We start from the raw sequence: 18,401 nt of genomic DNA, 5'->3' as shown, positions 1-18,401 counted from the left end.
AGGGACCACTCTTCTTATACTTCTCATATATGCTTATATATAACAACAAAAGCATAAGGAGCTGGGAAGGTGGAGGAGACATACTGCCGCTGACATTTTCTTCCGCTCCCACATCTTTATTCTCACATCTTCCAGTACAGTACTGAGAAGGAATTGGCAATTGGCATTACCATCAGGGCTGGGTAGTGGTGGGAGCACACAGCTTTGTGTAGTGCTGTGGCTCCATCTCTCGCCCGGAAGTCTATGTGGGCACCGCCAAGGCATAGCAGCCGGATCACGTCGATGGTCCCATCCAGCTGGGCAGCTAACGTCAAAGGCGTCTCTGCAGGGAAACCACAGGGTTACTATTGTGAGGAGAGGGGTGGGTTGTGTGGTGGGCGCCCCAGGCTCCCCGACTCTCCCGCTTTGTGTGCCCCCTCAATAGTTACCGCCAGTGTCAGAATCGTGGTAGTTGGGATCCAGCCCTTTGTCCAGGAGCCGCGCCACTTTCTCGGCCGATCCATGCTGAACGTACTCCAGGAACTTCTTCAATCCCGTCTGGGGAAAGAGTTGCCAGTGACAGCCATTGTGGGGCGGGAAAGGGAGGGGACAGAATACTGCAGGTTGAAAAGAGGAACACAGTGGAGCTGGGCCTCACACTTAAGCCTCCCAGAGTGTCTTGCGGGCCTGAGGGGCTCAAGCAGGGATACAGATGTTTCCTGCCTGCAAGGGCTCCGCTATTCCTTCCATGGAGAGTCCCAGGTGTGCATTCTTTTGCATTCTGGCTTATTAAATGCAACCTTATAAATAAGCTCACGAAAGTTACTAGCCTGTTTATTTAACTAGCCTGCTAAGAAACTACAGTGGTACTTTGGGTTAAGAACTTAATTCATTCTGGAGGTCCGTTCTTAACCTGAAACTGTTCTTAATCTGAGGTACCACTTTAGCTACTGGGGCCTCCTGCTGCTGCTGCACGATTGCTGCACAATTTCTGTTCTCATTCTGAAGCAAAGTTCTTAACCCGAGGTTAGCGGAGTCTGTAACCTGAAGCATCTGTAACCTGAAGCGTCCAGTAACCCGAGGTACCAAAGTTTTCAAAATACGGGATTTTTAAAGCCAGCTGCTCTCCGGACAGAGATTTTTATTTCTATGGGGGGTTTTGGAGGTGGGAGATGTTGAAAGGTCTCTCTTATCTCACCTTAGTGTGGAGTTTTGCCAGCTGCTTCTCATCCAGGTTGGTCTGCTTGTAAACTCGGGTCTTGTAGCGGAACTGGAAGAAGTGAGGAAAGGGGAGAGAGGGGGCTGTTACTGCAGTTGTACATCATGACACCTAACCATCTCTGCAGAGGCATGTCCTTCAACTCTAATCTCACACTTCCATAAGAATCTCTCAGGGTGCTTCAAGCAAGATGAATTTCCCACACAGAAATCACTTCTATACAAGGACCTTCAAGTGTGGTTCGTCACTGACGGAGACTAGGACATGTGTCAGGCAGGCAGTACATGCTCTGTCACATGTGGCAAAACTACCGGTAAATACAATTTCCTCAGTGCCCTCCAGCATTTCACATATTACAACAGGGATACACTGCCATACTTCTCACATCCCAGTTCTTATGCCATGGTTACTGCCTAAGATAGGAAAGGTCCCCTCCACACTGAATACAGAACATAGGAAGCTTGTGTTATATCAAGTAAGATCAATGGTCTATCTAGCTCAGTATTGATGCCAGCTTTTTTGGATTACAAGTCCCATCAGCCGCAGCCTTGGGCTGATGGGAGTTGTAGTCCAAAAAAACCCCTGTAAGGCACCAGATTGGGGAAGGCTGGTTGGTGTACATGGACTGGCAGACGTGGTCCAGGATTTCAGGCAGAAGCCCACCCTGGAGATATCAGGACTGAACCTGGGACCTTCTACATGCCAAGCACATGCTCTGTCACTTGAGCTACAGCTGCTCCCCAGTGCTCTTCTCCACCTGCTATGTGCGCTGCGTCCATTTACTCTGCCACATTGTGCCCTGAACTGTTTTAAAAGCCAGGAGGGTGTTGATTCTTTTCGTTAAAGCTATGCTAGAAAAACTTGACTATTGCACACTGCATGGTAAACACTTCAAAGCAAACTTCATCAGCTGAAATATGTGAAATGGCTGCAGAGCACGCAGTACTTTAGAGCACAACGTGCCACTTTCATGTCCAGGCGTGTGCATTTCCATGCAGGTGCACTAGAGACAAGGCAGATCCACACCATACATTCAAGGCACATCCTATGCCTCTTTAAGACACACAGCTTTCCCCAAAGAATCCTGGGAACTATCGTTCCCCCTGCACACAGCTTCAAGTTCCAGGCAGTTCCCAGGATTATTTAGGAGACGTAACATGCTTTAAATGTGCACTGGATGCCCTTGAAATGTATGGGGTGGATCTGCCCAATGTGTCTGGCCCTCCACGCAACCACAGATTTAACTTCTATAGATCTGGAAGAAGAATGTCAACTCCAGATATCTGTATGATTCAGTACCTCCCACTCTTCAAGTAGTGCCTCGAGACATATCTATTTTTTCAAGCCTTCTCTAATTCGCTGGATTCATCTCTCTCTGTGTTGCTCCCCCCACACCTTCCTTTGCCTCATATGAGTCTATATATTTAGAATGCAAGCCTATGGTTTCATCATTGCTAATCTTAGGTTTTATACTGAATGCATACTGGGGCAGATCCAGAGGCAGCAAGTCATTCTTCAGTTTCATTTGAAATCAATGGGATAGATTAGTCATTACAAAGTCTCGTTGATTTCAGCGGGGCGGGGCGGCGGCGACTCCAGCTTCACTAACTTCTGGATCCAACTCACCACATGTTTTTATTCAGAGTTGATGTATTGATAGGTTGTGTGGCTATGCACTCGTGAAACAGACAATTTTGCTATATACATCATGCGTTGGGTCCATCAGGGTAGATGCACTGAAATTAATGGACCTCAGTTGATGGCCTGGTTGGCTAAAGCGTCATGCTGATAACACCAAGCTTGCAGGTTTGATCCCTGTATGGGACAGCTGCATATTCCTGCATTGCAGGGGGCTGGACTAGATGACCCTCAGGGTCCCTTCCAACTCTATGATTCTAACTTAATTGTGTCCATTAGTTTCACCGGGTCTACTACGAGTGTAACTAACATTAGACACAACCCTTAACGGGACTTTGGTCCCATCTGGTCCCTCAGGCTCTCCTACTTGACCTTCTCCTTTAGAGTTCCTAGCTTAAAGAGGAAGACGGGAAAGTGGCAGATTGTAGGCCTGGAGTTTTTATCTGAATCAAACCTGGTGTGTGTGTGGGGGGGGCAAAAGGAGCTTTTACCCTTTGCCTCCCAAAGTGGGTCCTCAGTGCCTGCAGTTTGCCCAAAACAAAGAACCCCTTGAAAAGGGCTACTCTGACCAACAGTGGTCTTCAGGTACTCAGACAGGGATTGTTCATATTACCAACACCTGACTCTTTTAAACTGGAGAATTCAAGGATTGAATGCAAGACCCTCTGCATGTAAGGTATAGTGATAGTCCGTCCTCCAAAATTAGTATATGTCCTTCCTGTAGCCTACAAATCTAGATTACAAATCTAGGGTCCTTCCAACTAGGGACATACAATTAACATTCCCACGTTCTTTTGCTGTGGCACATTTAATTCAAATTTGTCACTCTTTATTTCCCAAACATCATCCTCATCCTCATTATTATTATTATTTCTAATGACCAATGAGTATTTGCATGTGTTATGAATGCGGTTACTTGAAAAATATTGCCTGTACTATTGTCATGAAATCTCATGGTGATTGAGAGAAAAACCCATCATGGAAGAGAAGCACCAGGAATATCTGTTGGGATTTTGTTTGTGTTTTTCCAGAGAGTGGATGGTAGAGGGACAGAGCTACTTACAAAGTGTATTTGCTCATCCACCATTATTTCTGATCAAACAGGTTTGGCATGTTTTTGTAGTTTCCAAAACTTGCAAGACCCATTTGGTCAAAGATTACCGAGGGACTAAAACAAAAATAAATAAAAATGACTGTTTCTACTATATGTTGCAATGGGTCTATCATACCAGTTTTCACTATCTTCCCTCTACCTCCCAACTATCTTAAAACAAAACAATTATCTGTCTCCAGATTTAAGTTGATAAAGGTTGGCGGGAAAGACATCCAACTTTCAAAAAACTGGGTAAAACGCTTCCCCCTTTTATTTAAAATAGTCATATATTGTCTTATTGCCTGACAACAGGCCTACAAGGCAACTGACATGCCTGTTTCACACATAATGCTAAGCAATGGTTTGCTGAGTCAAAGTGTGGTTTGTTAGAATGCTTGAACCCACCTCAGTAGATTAACCATGGTTTATCTTTCTAGCAACAAATCATGATGTAAACCAATGGTTTGTTAATTGGTTTAGAAATGGTGGCTTGTTCTAACTATGGTTTGGTGTTATGTTCAAAATGGACAACCTTGGTTTGTTGGATCATTCCACTCCAGATGCCTGACAAGCTACAGAAGCCAAGGACAGCTGAAGAAGAAACCAAGTTCTACAGAAAAAAAGCTGTGGCTTCTTTTCTTGTCTGCGGGACGACTCTTGTGGCTCAAGCCATGGTTAAAGCAAATTATGGTTTAGCTTCATGTGTAAATGCAAAGAGAAAATTAAACACCCAATAAACATAATATTTTAAGGCAGTTGGGATCTAAGGGCAGCTGGGACTGTGTGCAATTATAGAAAATGCTCTTTCCCTATTGCCTGCTGCTCAATGACTGGTAAATAAGGGTTTGCTGCAACCTGGAACTGCATGGCCTAATAACCAGGACCAAACAGTCCCAGGTACAGGATCTTCTCCTCACCCAGGTATCTGGGCAATTACTCACTGCTTCTCAACAGCAGTGGTGCATAACTGATGAAAAACTTTAGAGGGTGGGAATGATGATATGATCACTGCCTAGTCTTGTGGTGGGAGAAGGGGCACCCAGAGGAAATAATCTTCCTAGCAGAGTCTTCCAAATCATGTCTGAGCCTCTGTTGATCTTAATGATATTAGCACTTTTGTTGGCTCTGCTTTTTAACTCTGCTTTGTATTATTTCTACAACTGGTCATTGTAAGCTGCCTTGAGGGGCTGAAAGGTACAATAAAAATATTTTATAAATAAAAGCATTTTAAAAGCATGCGTGTGTGTATTGGGGCGGGGGATAGCACTGACATCTCCTCTGCAACACTTTTACACGGCCTGGGCTATTTGTTTTTATATTGGCTCCCAAAGGCTCAACGCCCCCTTGCCATTGGCAGTCCTCCCTTCTGACTACAGTATGCCGTAGGACCAGCAGACTTACCTCCAGGTAGGGCACTCCCTTCTCGAAACTCTGTGGGTACTCGCGCAATAGGCGCTCTTCGTCCAGGAATTTGGCATCCCGCCCATTGGTGGCTGGCTGGAAAAGCCCATAGTTCAGCACGTCCTTGAGGCTTTCATTGAGAGTGCAGAGGATCTGTTGCTTTGCCACCCAGATGGCCGCATCAGGGTTGAAACGTAGGCATTTCTGAAATGGTTTTGGGCCAGTGGGAGAGGGAGGGGTGGAATTGAGAGCAAAAGGAATGCATCAAAATGGCACAAAAGTGGCACCTTGTTTTGAGTTTGCTCTAAAGCAGTGTTTCGGCCCTTTTAAATCTGGTTTATTTATCCACATCCTCTCTTTCTTCCAAGGGACTCAAGGCAGCTTACAGCTTTCTGCCCCCCATTTTATCCTCGCTACAACCCTGTGAGGTAGGCTAAGCCAACGGACCGAGTGACCACTTGTCCAAGGTCATCCTTGGGCATCAAGGTCATTAAGCTTAGTGGCTGAGAGGGGATTTGGACCTGGGTCTTGACCACTCTAATCACGATGCCACACTGGCTTAAAAAGAAAAAAAAAGGATTTTAATACTGATCTTTCTACATCCTGGGCTATAAATTTTGTGATGGTGGGCGGGGAGGGGGAGTGGTAAGATTACATAATGTGGGAAATGAGCACAGAAGAGTCAGGATCTATAAAAGAGGTAGCTTAATAAATTTACAGTTTTTTGATTGTAGAACAAGATTGTACAAGAATATTCCTTTTGCTCAGCTAATTTAGTTCACAGAGAGGGGGCTCTTTGACCACCTCTCCAACAACAGTCATGTTGGGGAGAAACTATTAAAAAGGTAATTTACCGTAACTGTCAGCACTCCCAGATCTTATGCGTCTCACATCCACACCATATATTTAAAGCTGGGAACTGTAGCTCTGCGCAGTCAGCACCCTGAACAAACTACAGTTCCCAAGACTTTCCATTACCGTTAAAGTCCTATAATTGTTAAATGTATGGTATGGATGTAGTTGTGAACAGATCCCGTAACTGGTTGCTGATGTTCCCTGTAATTTTTTTTATTAAAAAAACCTTCTTAATAAAAATCAGCGCTTTTCTGTTCATCCCAGCTGCCTTTGCATTAATCAGCCAGTAGAACACTAGAATTATGTTTTCCCACACCGTTGTGCAGAATGCGGCCTGCGTATTTTCCATCTTATCTCCGCAAATGAAAGGGACAGAGATTGCACTTTTTAAAAACGAAAAACAAAAAGCACCGTTAATTGAAAGCTGAAATCCAGGCTACGGGCCTGCAGTCTCCCTGAGGGGACAAAGTCCCTCCAGGCCTCCTGCAGCTATTGCCTGGGGCAGGCCTAATTTCGAGTGATTCCTCAACAGAGAATTCCAGGCAAAATCTGAGAAGTAATACAGACATCGAGCTACCAAGAATTTCATCGTAAAACGAATTACAAGAATGGTGACAGAGGGCCTATCTGTAGGCAGCCTCTCTGTTTGTGTGTGTGTAGCAGTGGCAGGGTCTGCTGTAATGCACTGTGTCTGAGGTGCCTGCAAACCTGCTTTCACCCTGGTCGAGTCTTTAGCTGACCCACACCTGACGTCATGTATGCCCTACATATATAATGTCAGATGTAGGGGTGGTGGGTGTGGCTTGCCAAAACAGTCTTATAGGCCGAATGCTGGGCCTTGCCGGCCAAATTAGGCCTGGTTGGCCTAATTAGGTGCGCAGGCCAGAGGTTCAACACCACAGGGGTAGACAGTATATGTTGTCCCAAGTCTTCCCCTCACTGCCTCTGGATGTATTATTATTATTATTATTATTATTATTATTATTATTATTATTATTATTATTATTAATCGTGCCCTTCACCCAGGTGGGATATGGCAATTTAAAATATAACACCAAGAGTATGCAACATGTACTCTTCTTTCATCTCCGATGCGCTGTCACTGCCTATCCTGACAGGCAGGCAAGACACAACGCCTCTTCCCATCAAGGAAATTGCTAGGTTGAGAACGCAACATGCCAACTTGATTACTCCGATTTACATTTGCGGCAGGGGCATTTGAGCCGCGCGTGGCACAGGCCACGTCCAAAGGGATGGTTCCCTGAGTCTCAGGCATGCTCCGTCAGCAGCAGCGCCTGCCAGTCACTGGGTGCATGCACCCCATGGCCTCCTCTGCCACATGCAGTGGCTGTAGGAAACGTGCGGGTACCCGTGATGAGGGTGCAACGGGCCTGAATGGCAAAATATTTATACAAAACGGACCCACACATAGTACTCTCGCAAGAAACTCGTAAAGCAGACAGGAAAAAAACTCCTTATTTACACAGTCATGGGTCGGTTTCCGATTTGATCCGCTTTTCCTTAGGACGTCCCTGTTTTTACTGGAGAAATGTTGGAGGGTATTTTAGGATGTCCCTGTTTGCATTGGAGAAATGTTGGAGGGTATGCATTTGACTCAAATGGGATTGGTGTTCCTGCCTTTTGCTCTTTTTACGGCACCAGGAGTTTCTCTGCAGGGCTCTCAACTCACGTTAGCACCAATACTCTCTCTTTGTAACTACCCTAGCAGTCCCTGCCTCCTTCCCTCACCCCTCCATCTTCCAGGGTCAGATTTGGGGAGTGGGGAGAGGAGAGGGGGTCATGAAGGGACAACCAGCCAGACACATGGTGGCAGTTCCATCCCTGTTTCCATGGTCACAACAATTTGTGATCTCTAGCAACGGTTTCCATGGTTGCCCCTGTGAATAGAAATGGGACCCAAGATGAAGGGGAGAACAGCTTTAAAGAATCAGTAAAATGTTGTGGGTTTGGGTGTTGCTGTTTTATTGTGGGGACTGAGAAAAAAGAAAGGGGGCCTTCTCCAAAATAGTGTAGAGACCAACCAACAATGGTGTTTTAGTAGCTTAATGTAAGATTCACATTTTAAACCCCATCCTCCAAAACACTGTGTACACAGAGGAGAAGTGGTGTTATATATATATGGTGTGTGTGTGGATATGAAGATGCAGGAATAGAGGACTCAAACAGCAACGGCTAAGTGAACGAGACTAAAGGTTATTTTAGCCAGCTCTCATTAAGGCTCCATCTGCCCTATATATTTAAAGTACTTTCATGCCGCTTTTGACAGACATGGCTTTACCCAAAGAATTCTGGGAACTGTAGTTCATGAAGGGTGCTAAGAGATGCTAGCAGACCCCTATTCCCCTCACAGAACTACAAATTCCCAGAGCTCCCTGGGAAGAGGGACTGACTGTTAAATAGCTCTGGGAATTGTGACTGTGAGGGGAATAAGGGGCCACAGGGGGCGTCCCTGGCATTTCATCTGTACAATACTTGGGCCAACTCTGAACACCATCTAGAACAGATATGTGTTCTTCTAGAACAGTGTTTCTCAAACTTGAGTCCCCAGCGGACTACAACTCCAATCATCCCTAACTGGCAGAACCAGTGGCAGGGGTGATGGGAGTTGTAGTCACATAGATATTTGAGGTGATTTATAAACTATTGGGCTGTATCCAGCGCTAGTCCTACCACTGGACATCATTAGCTTAAGTTCACTCATTTCAATGGGACTACTTAGAGGAAAACTTAGTTGGATACAGCCCATTGTTCTTATTGTAGAAGTATGGTCATAAGTCCTACTTTGCTGAGAGCGGTGTTTTATTTGACAGTCCTTTTTTTTTTTTTGAAAGAATATCTAGTCCAAGCCTGGTTTAAAGACAAAAAACCTTAAAGAGGGGGACCGGTGGGTGGGGGAATGAAGTTGCACATCCACCACAGCGACGAGCTACATAGTGGATTAAGCAGCCATTCATGGGTCACCTGCTCATAGTCTCTCCTCTGCTGCAATGAAAAACATTACATTGCTATTTAAAGTATAGTCATTATTTCTAAATGTGCATGTATGTATGCATGCAAATTAGCAAATGCAAATTTGTTGCAAGAAGTGCATCTTCTTCTATTTGGCAAAATAGAGCCAGTGTGGTGCAGTGGTTAAGAGCGGTAGTCTTGTAATCTGGGGAACTGGGTTCGCGTCTCCACTCCTCCACATGCAGCTGCTGGGTGACTTTGGGCCAGTCACACTTCTCTGAAGTCTCTCAGCCCCACTCACCTCACAGAGTGTTTGTTGTGGGGGAGGAAGGGAAAGGAGATTGTTAGCCGCTTTGAGACTCCTTAAAGGGAGTGAAAGGCGGGATATCAAATCCAAACTCTTCTTCTTCTTCTTCTTCTTTAGCAGCAGCAACAGCAGCAGCAGCAGCAAGGCTGGTTCCAGTTTTCACCAGGCCCTTGGCAAAATGTCTTCTGATGTGCCCCCTCTCTCCACTTGGTAACAGCGGCAGAGGTAGCTGCGGATGGCTGCTCTCTCTCACAATGCCCCAGAACAATGCTGTGTTGGAGATGCTGAGGGAAATCAAAATGGTGGCTCCTACACCCAGTTGCTTTTTAAAAGCCAGGGGTGAGGCCGTGGTGTGCCCTGACAACTCCCAAAGGCTGCTGTGTGCTGACGCTGGGCCTAGCAGCAGCAGCAGCAGTAGTAGCAGAAGCAAGATTATACTTCCAGGGTGGATGTTACTCTTGAGAAAGTGGTTCACTTCTCAAAAGAGATGTACAGGAAGACACAACATCAGACCCAGAACTGTGGGGTTGTGGGTTTACCGCCTTATGACAAAGACGTTCCACATATACTCAAAAGTTCTCTTGCCTTTTTCAGTTTTTTTCAATGTGTTCTGGGATTGAGCCCCACAAACATGGACCCCAGAAGTAGTGGGGGCTGTGAGGACCGGGGGCGGGCGGGCAAAGAGGAGTACAGCTCCCACAAAGAAGGGCCAGGGATGTTGACCCCTTCCACAAGGGATGACCTGGCATATACAATGGCGGCTGTTCTCAAAAGCCAATTTGTGTCCTTTCATTTTTCCTTTGCTCAGTTGCCAAGCCGCTTAAGGTTTCTTTCTTTTCGTATCCATTGTGAGGAACTCATTTTCCACAATGACGAACAGTATAGTTTATGACCTCATGACTAGCCTGTTAAATAAGCGGATGTAGAAACTACACCTGAAAAGTAAGCAACACTCAGGACGTCCTTGACCACCTCATCTTAAAAGCAAGGTCCAGGGCCACAGACACATTTTTTCAAGGTGATACGGAAGTCATAGAATGTGGACTTTCTGGGTTTAAGAATACTACAGCTCACTCACAAACCCCTGAAATAGGGTGGGGCAATAAAAACAAATCTAAAAAGCTAATAAACCCTGGTATGTGGGGTGTTTTGGGGGGGCGTGTGTTTGTGTGTTAGAGAGGCTCACATCAGTGTGCTCTGCCAGTGTGGTATAGTGGATGGACAGCTGGACCAGGGTTCAAATCCCACTCAGCCATTAAGCACACTGTCTCCCAGCCTAATCATACATCAATCATAGGGGCTGTTGTGAGGATAAACAGGGGGAGAGAATCATGTGTGCCATTTTGACCTCCTTGGAGGAAAGGTGTGATACAAATGGAATCATCACCGAGTGAGATGAAGAAGGCATGTACACAGGCAGCGAGACTTCTGGGGTGCCCAGGGAGTGGCTGTGCACCCTAATGGCACGCGGGGGGGGGGCAGGGAAAAAACACTTCGCCTAGGTCTGCAGATGGCTCTCCAAATCAAAGGGTTGCTGGATAAAAGGACTGGTGCTGGTGGCAATGTCTGTGTGTGTGTGTGTGTGTGTGTGTGTGTGTGTGTGTGTGTTGCTGAGTGTCCTGGTTTTATTGCTAATGAAGTGAGGAAGGAATAAGTTCCCTTTAGTGCTGAGCTAAGGATGAATCCAGTTCTGCATTAATTACCCCTCTAGGGACTGAGGTGGTGGTGGTGGTGGGGTGTGTGGAGCCCAGCCAAGAAGGGAAGCCCCACTTTTATTTGTCCATCAGCCACAGACCTTCCTGGGCAGCATTGCAGAATCAAGGAACACACATCCCTGTCCACAAAACTCTCTGCCCATTTAACCGGTTCCCTCCTTGAGCAACCCACGCTACGCATTATATCATGTCCATCTGAGGCACAGGGGAAAGGAGCAAACAAGGAGCTCTGTATCAGAGGAAATCTACCCGATTACTGAAACGATTTGGTAAAATCCTGCCCAACTGCCTCATCACCATACTCTACAACAGATGTGAAGAACCTGTGGCCTTCTGGATATTGCTGAAGTACAAGTCCTGAGATCCCATTGGGGGCTGATGTTCAACAACATCTCGGAGGCCACTTTAAAACATATTGGGATGACCCAATGTCTCTCATCCTTGCTCTTCGATACCTAACCCTAAGTACACATAACTGAAACGACAACATATTCTCAGTGTTGGCTCCAGGTTTTGGAGAGCCTTGTGCAAGAACGACAACATATTCTCAGTGTTGGCTCCAGGTTTTGGAGAGCCTTGTGCAAGAACGACAACATATTCTCAGTGTTGGCTCCAGGTTTTGGAGAGCCTTGTGCAAGACCTTCTGCCCCGTTCCCTCCCAGTGAGTCTAACTCCATGCTGCCATTATCACAAACTGCTCCCCCTTCTCTTCCTCATCTCTGCTGCCACCTGCATGCCTGCCAGGCAGAGAGCCAGGGAGCAAACAGACAGTGGCATCTACTTATATGCCACTCTTATCTGGGCAGCCAGAGCAAGAGGTAGCTGAACAAGCAAGCAGACTGCAGCTGTGAAGAGGAGGAGCAGGGACTGCCTGATCATGCCAACCCTGCATAATCTGCTTCCATTTTCCTTCTTGTAACCCCTCAGGGCAGAGACCAGCCCTCAAACTTGGTACAGCACCTATAGATGGCACTATTCCTATTCCTATGAAAGGGCCATAGCTGAGTGGCGGAGCACCGAAAATTTCATGCAGAAGGTTCCAGGTCCAATTCTGGGCATCTGCAGGTAGGGCTGAGAAAGATGGGAGTCCCTTACGAAACTGCAGAGAGCTGCTGTGAGTCAGTGTAGACAATACTGAGCATGATAGACCGTCTGACCCAGTTTAAGGCCGATTCCTAAGTTCATCGTAACCATCTAGATGGCTAGAATTACGCCACAAAACACAAAAGAGTATCAGATAGGGATGGTGGGGTAGAGACGGCAAAAATTAATTTTGAAACCGGTAACTCGACATCGCCTCTCGCTCTTGTCTTCAGTGGGTCGGAATTTCTCCCCAACGCTCAATATAGAACTTGGCTAGATTCTTTAAAAACACACAAAATATCCTCCACACTTGCCTCCCGCTACACCTCAGCATGCACCTGGGCACAGGTGAGCTTCCATGCCTCTCCCGCACTCCGTCCCCTCTTTGGTTCCTCACCGTCTGGTGCAGGTCAGGAATGCCAATTCGGAAGACCATCATACTGAAGTGTGCGTCCTCGGGTACCGACATGGAGCGACTGTGGTCAGGGTTAGCGGGGCTGGCCGGTGGGCTGGGCCCCTCGCGGGAGGTCTCCGAGCCCGACTCCCCCTCGGGGCACTGGGAGAGGTGCTCCTCCTCCTCCGCACTTGATTCGGGGCTCTGGGGCATCGTCGGGGGCGCTGGGCACCATCACTGGCTGCACTGCAGGGGTGGGGAAAGAGAAAGAGATTAAAGGTTACCTCCGTGGAGGAGCATTATAAGAGATGTGTAGCCGCTTGTCTTCCTTCTGGGCTCCCCAAAGGCATCTGGTTTGGCCATGGTTATAACAGGATGCTGGTAAGATAGACCACAGGCCTGATCCAACAGATCTCTTTTTATGTCCGTAGTGGTAAGGGGACAGGGATGGCCTCTACAGCACTGCTCTGCCAAGATGTGATCTCCTAACACACACGTATTCAGATACAGAAATATGGCCTTTGAATAATGCATACTGAGCAAGCGGGCACAGACCCAAATGTGCACACACACACACTCTCACACACAAACCAAGGCTGACAGGCAAGTCAAGCAAAAATGAGGCCTCCCTTCTCTTGCTTTCTCTGCTATACCGACACAAAACAAAGACACGCTAAGGGGTGCAGACAAAACATGCAGACATACAGTACTACGACTAGAGTGGAATCTAGTTCAGAATCTTTGTTCTGTTGTTTCACCTGGTGATGAAGTGAGTTCAAAGCAATCCATTACAATCTATTGGAGCCTCACAGGGTGGCCCCTCTGGAATCTCTCTCTCTCTCTCTCTCTCTCTCTCTCTCTCTCTCTCTCTCTCTCTCTCTCACACACACACACACACACACACACACAGTCTGTGCTTGGCTACCCAGCGCTTAAATAAATGACCTTTCACAACCCCTTTCAAAAACATGCATTGGGAGAGGATCCCTAACCTGGCACAGAGAGAGAAATACAGGACAAAACCTTATCAATACAGGATGCAGCACTTTACATGGGAATACAGGACAATCCTGTATTATACAGGACAGTTGGCAACCCTAGCTGGAATCTAATTTCACCACCCACCCCACAGCTTGTGCCACACAGGAGGTCCAATTCTGTTTCTTTAGTTGCTGCTCCATCCCTGTGTTTAATACAACTCCGTTCACTAGTACTGAGCAAGAGGAGTGGAGGGGGAGGCTGCAGTCAGTAAGCCCCAAACTGGGGGGAGGGATGGTCAGACACAATCCCCCACACACTATCGTACCAGGGATCGGTGTTAAGAGGAAGGAGGGGGTCATGTTTCCTACATCAGCCTTTGGCTTATTAGCTCTGAATCCCTAGAACACCTACTGACAGGTAGCTTGCCTTGATCTGCACTGAAACCAGGATTCATTCCAGTACAGATGTGGCAAGAACCCCGGGGAACATAACGACGAAGAGAGAGATGGGGAGACTAACTTGTGCGCAGGGAGGAACACAGAGACTTTGTGAGCTTCGTTTTTCAATCCGTGCACAGTCACCTGCTTCCCCCTCCTACTTCTGGAGCATGATTATTGAGGTAATGGCCCAGTTCGCACATGACTCTCAACTAAACCATGGCTAAGCGTGAATGTGTGACCGTGTGGGTACTCACAGGAAAAATCCCAGCCGCTTTGCTCCTCTCCCTGTTCTGCTGCTGCTGCTGTGCTAAGCCATGGTTTGTCACATCCAAACAAACCATGGTTAGTGTTACATCTGAACACCATCTGCTCATGGTTTGTCTTACTCCCAACCATAAGCTGTTGCCAAGGCTTGTGGTTTGTATGTAAGTGGCAAACCATGAACCTAGGTTAATATGTAATGTGCCAGGTACCATAGCAGCAGCAGCAGCAGCAGCAGCAGCAGAGAAGCATAGTGGTATGTGGGGTCACACTTAGGCACGGTTTGGTTTAGCGCCACGGGGTCATGGTGTGCGATGCTTTGACAGGCAAAACACTTCTTTTAACATGCTCCCAAATGGGTCCTTAGTGGCACACGATCGGAATGATTTGCATGCATACATGCCTGCATGATGCTTCCAGATGAGCTGCTTATTGAGCATCCATTCTGATTTATTTTCAGGGAGCTTAGACAACGTTGGCTGCTTAATATGCCTTCATTCTGATTTATCTGCGGGAGGTTAGGTGATGGGTCATCAAAGCAAGTGCGGTGACGCACTTTCCGAGGCATTCTCCCGCTGCTTCCTTTATCACGAAAAAATCCAGTCTTTTGGGAATCCCTCCCCAAAATGGCAAATGCCTGGAAATGCCCTGAATAACATGCACATTCTCCCTCTTCGCTTGCCCAGTGCTTCCATTCTCTCACTCCTCCCACCCACTTTGCCCTTTTAATTTCTGCATGTCTGTTGGATCTTGTGTGCCCCCCCCCCCACTTTCCCAGTTCCCTGTCTCTGTATATCCTCCACAAGACGTGCAAGGCGGAGATCCCTCGCTTCAGGTCCTTGCTCCGCATGCCGGCCGAATGTTCCCTTCCACCTCCACCCCAGTCTCCTTCACTGACTTTTCATGCTCCGTGTCCCAGTTTCCAGCCGGCCCCAGGGCCCAAGCAATCTGTGTGCAAACAGCACACGACGTCCCAGAAAGCAGAACAGCCCTGGGACGCCTGCCCCACTTTCGGCACCTGCCAAAAGGGCCTATAATTAGCCCTAAAGGACACCATTTGCTCTGAACCCCCTGACACCTCCAATTTCATTTGCTAGATATTATTGCAGCCAGGCAGATACTGTGGGCGGTGGGGCAGGAGGAGCAGGGGTGCAGTGTGGGGAGGGCCAGAGGTGCCATAGTCCTGGGCACATGATATGGAGGCGGCATGAGCCAGGCACCCCCACGCAGGGATCCCTGCCCTGTCTGCCACCAGGATCGTGGGTAGTAACTGATGTAAAAGACTCTCTGCTTAAGATCTACTGCCAGTGTAGACAATAGCAGGTTACATGGGCCAGTGGTCTGTCCTGGTATGATGTAGCTCCCCATATCTTCTCTGTGGAAATGAAACTAATTCTGGCATCAGTTGCAACTAGAGAGAGAGATATCCCTTGTTTGGTAACATACTCAAGGTCCAACTCTAAAGTGGCGGAAGAGTTTTTTTTGCTTAGTCAGCATTTTAAAGCAAACCAACCAACCTACATGGGTTGGAACTCAGGTATCAAATTGACTGTACGCTTCTTCAGATTTTTGCAAAGTCAGGTTCTTTTGTTCGGACCTGCTAACCTTGCCGCCTGATGCCACAGTGAAGAGCTTGGCTGACCACTGCTTGACCCCACACTCAACACAAAGGCAACCAGCCCCATACCGACCAAGTCTAATGAAGTCTTCTCTGCACTGGTTCCAGATTGGGATTGTCTTATTGGAGGTAGTGATGGGTGTGTGTGTGTGTGTGTGTGTGTGTGTGTGTGTGTGTGTTAGGTAACGGCTTGTTTTTCCGCTCAAATATATGCACATAAATGTGTATTTATGCATGCAAATCCATGTAAAAATGCATATTCTGGGGGAAAGCGTAGAAAAGCACACAAAATGTGTATTTTAGCAGAAATTGTATACAATTGTTAAATGCACTTTTATTTTAAAAATCCACAAAAAATGAAATAGAGAAGAATTGTGATTGAATGCACACAAAACCTACATAAAATGGAAAAAGACTGATCCATCCATCTGTATTACCACAAAGTTCTCATAGAATTTATCCCTCTTCCTCAGAATCATCGAATAACGCCATAACTAAAGATAGGTCCTTGGAAACATCAAGAATGCCAGAAGAAGAAGAAAATCCCCAGGAAGCCAAGTCAATGAGATCAGAGGGCAATTCACACAAACATCTGGCCCATTTTGAAATTAATACAAGCTGGCTTTTTCAGTAGGAACTCAGAGTCCACCTCAGAAATGGTTCATGTTCCCTTTCATGGCTCAGTACGTCCCGCAAAAATCTGTTCAAAGCAGGCATTGAAAATGGAAAAAGCACCACTTTAGCAGGCAAAAACTAAAATGACAAAATAGCATCATGGCTTTCACCTGGGAACTGTGGCTCATTAAAGGCACTAACCTCACAGTGCTATAATTCCCAGCACAGTTCTCAGGATCCCTCATGACTGTTAAAGTGGCATAAGGGTGCGGATCTGACCCAGCACATGACAGGCCCGGGATAGACCTTATTTATAATACTTGGGAGTATCCTCTCTCTCTCTCTCTCTCTCTCTCTCTCTCTCTTTTGTAAAGCAGGTTGAAACTAGAATTGCTAAAATGCTGTAAATGTAGACATGGACTCAACACAGATCTGGTTCAAATGTGCAAGTCCAGGGCACCCCAAGTCTCTTGTGTAAAACAGGACATTTTGCGAGATGTTTGATACTGCAAATACTCCAGATGGAAGTTAATAACGATGGTGTTAAATGGTATTAGCACAAGGGTAGTAAAATGTGTGCATATATAACACTTGTGTAACACCTCAAGTGTTACCATTACTGTAATGTGTCACTGTTATGTGTGAGACTACACGTAAAGACAGGCAGGCAGGCAGGCAACACAGAAGTGTCGAGTCTCTTGGAAAAGAGAGACCATTGCATACCCTCCAACATTTCTCCAATGAAGCTAGGGGCACCCTATTCAATAATAATGATAATGATAATGATAATAATTTTATTATTTATATCCTGCCCATCTAACTGGGTGGCCCCAGCCATTCTGAGCAGCTTCCAACATACCGTATTTTTTGCTCTATAAGACTCACTTTTCCCCTCCTAAAAAGTAAGGGGAAATGTGTGTGCGTTTTATGGAGCGAATGCAGGCTGCGCAGCTATCACAGAAGCCAGAACAGCAAGAGGGATTGCTGCTTTCACAGCGCAGCGATCCCTCTTGCTGTTCTGGCTTCTGAGATTCAGAATATTTTTTTTCTTGTTTTCCTCCTCCAAAAACTAGGTGCGTCTTGTGGTCTGGTGCGTCTTATAGAGCGACAAATACGGTATATAAAAACATAATAAAGCATTAAACATTTTTTAAAAACTTCCCCATACAGGACTGCCTTCAGATGTCTTCTAAAGGTGGTATAGCTATTTATCTCCTTGGCTCAGGGGTTGCATAACTCCATACCCTCCAACCTTTCTCTGATGAAAATAGGGACGTCCGAAGGAAAAGTGGGTCATTCCGGGATTAAATCAGAAATCTAGACGGCTTCTGTAAATCTGGGACTGTTCCTGGAAATTAGGGACACTTGGAGGGTCTGTCATCATACTCAGAGCATGAGACTGTGATTATGCAGGAACAGAGAGAAATTAGAGTGCCACTGGTTGCAGAATTCTGTTTTCTAAGAAGCTGAGCTGAGATATTTTTCTCTGAAGACATTTATCAGTATATCCTCCTCTTCCACCCCCAGGGAAAGGGGGCTATTTCGCAGAATGTTATCTGCCCCACGCTTTTTGATGGCTGCTGTCCCCACCCCACAATGTCTCATAACAACTTGAGGTCTGGATATTCCAGGCTGCCAACACAGCAGCCACCTCCCCTGTTGGAGGCAGTAAGAGGAAAGTGCTGTGAAGCTCAGTTCCTGCTTTGCATAGGCTTCTTGATGGCCGTTGTAAGAACAAGATGCTGGACCACATGGGTTGCTGGGAGAAGAGGTATGAGCTCCTGCTCCAGACACTGCTAGAGAATTTGTCCTCCCCATAAGGGATATTTGGT

At 46.6% G+C, this 18,401-nt stretch overlaps 1 protein-coding gene and 1 long non-coding RNA gene across 9 annotated transcripts in view; one reads left to right on the top strand and one right to left on the bottom strand.

Moving 5' to 3' along the window:
• SHANK1 (SH3 and multiple ankyrin repeat domains 1) overlaps nucleotides 1-18,401 on the bottom strand; it is a 113,181-nt gene that overhangs the window by 69,840 nt on the left and 24,940 nt on the right. For 5 of the 7 annotated variants that reach the window (XR_014001253.1, XR_014001254.1, XM_081166015.1 and 2 more), the window contains exons 2-6: nucleotides 12,658-12,900; nucleotides 5,331-5,534; nucleotides 1,178-1,249; nucleotides 429-537; nucleotides 171-322 (exon numbers count right to left, since the gene is read on the bottom strand). Coding sequence is in view for 5 of the 7 variants with exons in the window: in XM_081166015.1 (XP_081022141.1) it covers nucleotides 171-322; nucleotides 429-537; nucleotides 1,178-1,249; nucleotides 5,331-5,534; nucleotides 12,658-12,867 (747 nt within the window). In the remaining 2 variants the exon portion in view is untranslated. Of the gene's footprint in view, nucleotides 1-170; nucleotides 323-428; nucleotides 538-1,177; nucleotides 1,250-5,330; nucleotides 5,535-7,386; nucleotides 7,499-12,657; nucleotides 12,901-18,401 lie in introns of those variants that run through there. The other 2 variants (XM_081166018.1, XM_081166019.1) reach the window with 2 other exon arrangements.
• LOC308571458 lies at nucleotides 5,259-17,404 on the top strand. 2 transcript variants are annotated; one of them, XR_014001456.1, is made up of 4 exons: nucleotides 5,274-5,336; nucleotides 12,105-12,242; nucleotides 15,914-16,083; nucleotides 16,428-17,404. It is a non-coding gene; the product is annotated as an uncharacterized lncRNA (long non-coding RNA). The 2 variants fall into 2 exon arrangements; XR_014001455.1 differs by lacking the exon at nucleotides 12,105-12,242 and having other exon boundaries at nucleotides 5,259-5,336.

This window comes from Podarcis bocagei (genome assembly GCF_964188305.1).
Source record: "Podarcis bocagei genome assembly, chromosome: 13".
In the NCBI taxonomy this organism is placed as follows: Eukaryota; Metazoa; Chordata; class Lepidosauria; order Squamata; family Lacertidae; genus Podarcis; species Podarcis bocagei.
The sequence above is the reverse complement of the archived record's forward strand: the minus strand, read 5'-3'. Positions and strand labels throughout refer to the sequence as shown.